At 34.3% G+C, this 6,000-nt stretch overlaps 1 protein-coding gene across 6 annotated transcripts in view; it reads left to right on the top strand.

Annotated features, from left to right (window-relative positions):
* Positions 1-4,945, top strand: part of LOC149426449 (very long chain fatty acid elongase AAEL008004-like) — a 67,704-nt gene extending 62,759 nt beyond the window's left edge. For all 6 annotated transcript variants that reach the window (XM_089630912.1, XM_089630920.1, XM_089630907.1 and 3 more), the window contains 3 exons: positions 889-1,131; positions 1,703-1,861; positions 1,945-4,945. In XM_089630912.1, the coding sequence (XP_089487038.1) occupies positions 889-1,131; positions 1,703-1,861; positions 1,945-2,124 (582 nt within the window). In that variant the 3' untranslated portion in view covers positions 2,125-4,945. The remainder of the gene's footprint in view (positions 1-888; positions 1,132-1,702; positions 1,862-1,944) is intronic.
* The last annotated feature ends 1,055 nt before the right edge of the window (positions 4,946-6,000 follow it).

Below are 6,000 nucleotides of genomic sequence, written 5' to 3' on the forward strand. Positions count from 1 at the left end.
TCAACTGTGTAAGTATGAATAGGTGTACGAGGGGTTATCCAAAAGAAACCGAACTGATGTTGCGGTGGGTTTAGTTTTTGTAGGATCGGGTTCTTCTGGTAGAACCGTGTACATTCACCTTTCCTCAGTCAGTATTCTAGGCACTGTGCTAGAGAATGCGGCTGGTGTGAATTTTTTGGTGTTGGTTGTTTTGTGTGCTCGTCGCTTTTGCGATGGCTCATTTCCGTGAATAGCACGTGGCCATGAAGTTTTTAAAACTGACACAAAAACTCAAATTTGAGAACCACAAATGTTTACTTAGAGTAAAATACATAATTATGTCATACATAGTAGTAATATGAGGGTACAAAAGCAAGAATGGCATAAATTAACTAAAAAATGGGAAGAATGCTGTATTATATTGTGCTGTCTCATACATTATGAATAGCTCTGTTGTCAGTAAAAAAAAATAATTAATCATCTGTGGTGGTATACAAAGTCTAAAATTCTGCGACTGACTTTTGAAAGCACAGTACAGTTTTTTTAAAGGTACACATTCAAATTAAATTCATTGTCAATATCCGCACTTCGGTGTGGTTTTGAATTTTGGCATTAGTTATTTTTTGACAATGTTTTTTTTTTCTTTTCGCTATTGAAAACCATTAAACCTTACAAATACATTTGTGCTCTTTAGATTATGGAAAATGGTGTATTTTCGTAAATATTCTGCCGTCTTAAAATGCCACAAAAAAAGTTTTTTGTTAGTTATAATATAATGTATATCTAACTCTAATGATATATATTGGTCTGCTGCAGAGTGTTTCAATGTAACCTCTCTTTCTATTACATGCATCGTGTGGTAAGCCTATACCTAACCTTATGTAATAAATATGAGGATATATGTTGCAGATATTCTTTGTCCTGCGCAAGAAGAACTCGCACATCTCAACCCTGCATGTGATTCACCACGGCTGCATGCCCATGTCTGTATGGTTCGGCGTGAAGTTCACCCCGGGCGGCCACAGCACCTTCTTCGGTCTGCTCAACACCTTCGTGCACATCGTCATGTACTCCTACTATCTGCTGGCCGTGTTCGGGCCCCGCTTCCAGAAGTTCCTGTGGTGGAAGAAGTACCTCACCGGACTGCAGATGGTAACTATCCCCCATAAGTCACCTAACCAATGAAACACTTCCTTACAAATAGAGAGAGTAGTGGATGCATGGACCAAACTCCAGCAACATGTCATCGATTCTACTGATATAAACTAATTTAAAGCTCGATTGGATTCTTATTTGCAGAGAAGAAAGGATTAACTTATTTTAAATATATCAACTCAATTAATGTTAAACTTACTGTGAGATTAGTAGAATGCTGTCTGCTCAATAAATAATAATAATAACCTATCAACCAATCCTGCACCAGTCAGTGGAAAATATTATTCTTGCAAAAAACAATTTAATATTGCTAACACAATGTGTAATCAATTTGTACATCTTCTGTAGTACCTTTTTGAAGTGGAGTCACCAAACCTATTAGGGGAAAGAAAATTATGTCAAGTGCTTAAAAATTCCACATCCTTAGGATGGGTTGTTTCACAGAAATCCAACAAAACTCATCAAATGGCCATTCGGCTCCATTTTGTTTTTTTTACAATTGAAAGGTCCTTTGTCACATGTGAGTTGTGTGAAAAAACTGGTCCTAATAGTATTGTTCTCTTTTCAGCTTCAATTCATTGCCATCATGGTGCACGCCTTCCAACTGTTGTTCATTGACTGCAACTACCCACGTGCGTTTGTCTGGTGGATCGGCATGCACGCCGTAATGTTCTTCTTCCTATTCAACGAGTTCTACAAGCAGTCCTATGTGAAGAAGGGAGAGAAGGTAAGTTGGTTGGAATGATCTAACATTGTCAGGAAGATAAGGGACACACAAGGCAGCGTGTACAAGTATGTGTGGTTTTTCAGGCAAAGGCGGAGAGAGAGAAGTTGAAGGCCAACGGAGCGCTGCAAGAGAACGGTAAGCCGTACTCCAACGGCGCGGTGAATGGCTTCTCCAACGGTCTCCACTCGGGCACCAAGGCGTCTGACTACTACATGACCGCCACCGATCTGACGATGCGCAAGTCACACGCGGTAGGCAACTGATGCACACTCTCCTACCCTCCCGCTGTATATAGTTTTATTGTTTCTGTTTTACTTGTTACAAATGCCTCTATTGTCATAGAATGGGTTGTGAATAGTAAAAAGTGCTGATAAACTCTGGAAATAGTTTTATGTGTATGTTATGTAATTTTGTTCTGTTAGCGACAAAGTGTATACATGTCTCCTTATGTCTTAAGTTAAGTAAATTACGATGTGTACAGAAGATTAGTGCAGATTATTATAAAGACAATATTTTGGATTGTGAATAATCCACTACTTGTGATTTTTTATGTATATGTAGGTTGTTTAACCAAAATGGTAGTGCATACTCTTTACATGCCATACTTTTGTATTGTGGTCATCTTTCAAACCAATGTAAAAGGCATAGAGATTTGTATTAACAATTTCAGTTTTATAATGTTCATTTATTTGTAAAGTAGATTCATACATTGTTTCGATAGAACAGGTCTCTGACCACAGTATAAATCATAGATATATGAATGAAATAAACATTGTATTGTTTTGTATATAAGTTAACATTAGGCAATTGTTTCAGCCACACATAAAATCTTCCTCAAAAGCCTGTATAAAGTTTACTGACATTTTTGAAACAGATCAATTATTGGGTATTTAATTTTTATCTACATTCTCGACTAGATCAATGAAATATTGTTTCGTTGTTACATTTTCTGAAATTAAATGTTTGTACGCAGTATTTTAAAATGGTTAAAATATACCTTTAGCCTGTGATTTTCTTGACCGTATTTGTCAAGAAGCTTTTTAATATTTTGTGCATCGTTGTATTAAGAATATGAACTGTATTTCCTGGCCAATTGCTCACGGTTGTCACTGCCTCCAATGCCTCCCCAAATAGATATTCCTTCCTCACTTCTCTTTCGAGGCTTCATTCACATTATAGCTTCAATCACTAATATGTGTTGAATGATAAGTTGAGTTACACAAATAAACTTTAAAACTGTCAATGAAAATTCCTTGTACCTTAGCTTTGGATTTGCCTTTTTCTTGTTCCTGTAGTTCATTAAATATAACCTTTCCTGGTGTAATGTGGTGACAACATAATTCTACATAATATTAGTTACTATATCATTTCTTTGTACTTAGTTCATAATCATTTTTCCTAAAAATTAATAAAGGCGAGGATTTATTTGTAGGAATTGTAGGTTAAGACTAAGAATAACATTATCCAATATAAACTGGTCTGTGACAAAATCTAGGTATGTTTACTTGTAAAGAGTGTTGTAATCTCAATGATTTTTAATCTAGACTCATGTTTTCATAAGAGGCTGCTTGTCTATTTTGCTTCTATATTTTTCCCAGGATTCTCTTAATGTCGAAGATGGTGAAACTGAATTGTAACCGATTCCCAAAAATAAGTTCTCAACTAACTAATAGATAACATGTCTGCACCAGTATTACACATCCACGAATTGTGATTTAACCCATATGCTGACATGCACATAATACCGCGAATAACATATTGTGTGACTGTCAAAGTTGCAGTACACACCCGTTATTCCTTATACAAACATCAAAAACATGTGTAAATATTATTTTAGTCAGGCGGTGATTTCATTACTGTACTAGAGCTGTAGTTTAACTTAATAGCGCCCTTTTTGTACTTCACATTCAATACTTTGCTCGTAATGTGAGCTATACGTATTCGCTTTTAAAACCTGTCTGAGAGAGCCACCTCGCACGGCAGCTAATTAATGTACATTTCGTGGGGTGACAGGTTAATGCATTAAAAAGTTACTAGCTCCCAACAGAGTTAATGAGAATAAGAACAATTATGTATTGCTAAACTAAATTAACTATGTACATATAATCGTCTAAATCAGCGTCCATGTTTTTCCTGGCAGTTATATGCAATAAAATCATAATTGTAGCAACACAATAAAAATATACAAATATTTTTAAGAGCCGAAATATTCATATTTTGATACTGAAACTATTTACATACATTTATTTGAGCTCCTTTATAGTTTCTTTGCTGTCTGGTGTTCTGTCACTCTATCATTCCAAACTATGAAAGAATCATTGAACAATAACTATAGCGACTCTGTCCGGGCAAATTTTCTTTGGACACTGTCGTATTTGTTTCTAGACCACTCCATTGTTTATAGGTAATTGCATGGTAATTTACGTGAATGTAAACCATTTTAAATAATATGCATATAATATTTGTCAAAAGTATATATTTTTTATAAAATGGGTTTCTCCTCGATTAATTGCAATTTTCTTTAATAAATTATTATTTGTTTATATAAGTGTGTGCATTTGATGCATTATTTTAAGAATCAAAAATGTATTTTCTACTTTGATAGCCAACATTTCAGTTTAACTTTCAGATGTACATATTTCCATAATGATTGTTGAGATTATCTTTTAGGCTTTGTTTTACTGCAGGCGAGTTGCTTAGCAAATGCCCGTGACCACCAGAAATGATCACATTGACCAGGCACCTGATAAGCTTTCTTAGGAAATAGTGCCAATGTTCTTGAATTGGGTACTTTACTGGGAGACGCATGGGCAAGTAGCATGATGCACGGCTTGTGGAAGCTTTAACAAATTGCAATAAGACCATCGCAAGGTCATGAGAAGTGTTAATGTTTATTTATGATTATCTACTCTAAGTCCCGCTTTAGAGTTTAGTGAATCTTGTGCAATTCATTTTTATACTTTATTACTTGCCTATGTTTAGGTGCCGTCAGTGTTTGTTAACCTTTTTATCAAATATACATTCATTTTAATTATTTATATAAGCCATGTTTTTTACTTGAATAAACGGGTTTAAAAAATGTAATTTTTGTGTTCTTCTTATTTTACTATGCAATCCTGATTCAGTTTCCGAAGTCACAACTCGGGGGGGCGACCCCCTCCAGGACAAGCCACTGAGCCTTCTTGAGGAATTTGCTGTCTAAAAGGAAATGAAACATTTTCCCAGTTCGACAATACATACTACACGTAACTGATTTACATAATTGTTTTGGTTCTCACAATTACGTTTCAATTATTTTATGCTCGTTGACAATTTTACTCAATATTTCGATGCATAATAAATATATACTTCAGGGTATTATATTAATATGTATTTTTGTTAAATAAAATAATACATAATATGTACATTTTACATTATTATCAAATGACCATAGACTTTCTAACGATAACGCATTACTCGGAATATAATCTAAAAAATGGCTCGAATTATTATTAACAGTGAAATGATTATTGTAACTTCTGCTCTGGGATAAACCGGAAGCCGTTTGATCTCTTAAACTAATACAATAATTTTTTTTTTTTTTAATATAAAAATATATTCGATTTAAGATATATTTGAGGCAGAATAAAATATGATGCTCATTTAAAAACATGCTATCAAAATTAGCGGCGACATTGAAGTTACAATTTGAATACGAGAATTAATCTAATCTTATTCTCCAGAAATATCAACAACAGTTGTGTGGTGTGGCATCTTGTTAAACCAATGGCTCTATGTCAGCCAGAAGCGTAGCGTACCTTTTACTAGGATATTTTCACAACATAATAAAAGCATTAATTAAATAATAAAAACAAAATAATTTTTTTCATAGTCAAATTGGTAATAACAGAGTTCAAATTAGTGGTTACTTACAGGGGTGAGGGGGGGAGAACATTTGAGAATTGTAGTCTAGGAGTTGAGAACTTTAAATAAAACCTAATTTTACGAGAAGTGGCGACAGCTGATTGCAAAAACAATCATTTTTCTTTGGTAGACAAGACTAATAGAAAAATATACATATTTACGTGTAATAAAAATAAAGCACTAATAGGGGGATTGTACAAAGAAGAACTATCCAAGATGGTAAAACATAAATTGTA

This window comes from Hesperophylax consimilis, chromosome 1 (assembly GCF_061612785.1).
Source record: "Hesperophylax consimilis isolate HC1 chromosome 1, BYU_Hcon_1.0, whole genome shotgun sequence".
NCBI lineage: Eukaryota > Metazoa > Arthropoda > Insecta > Trichoptera > Limnephilidae > Hesperophylax > Hesperophylax consimilis.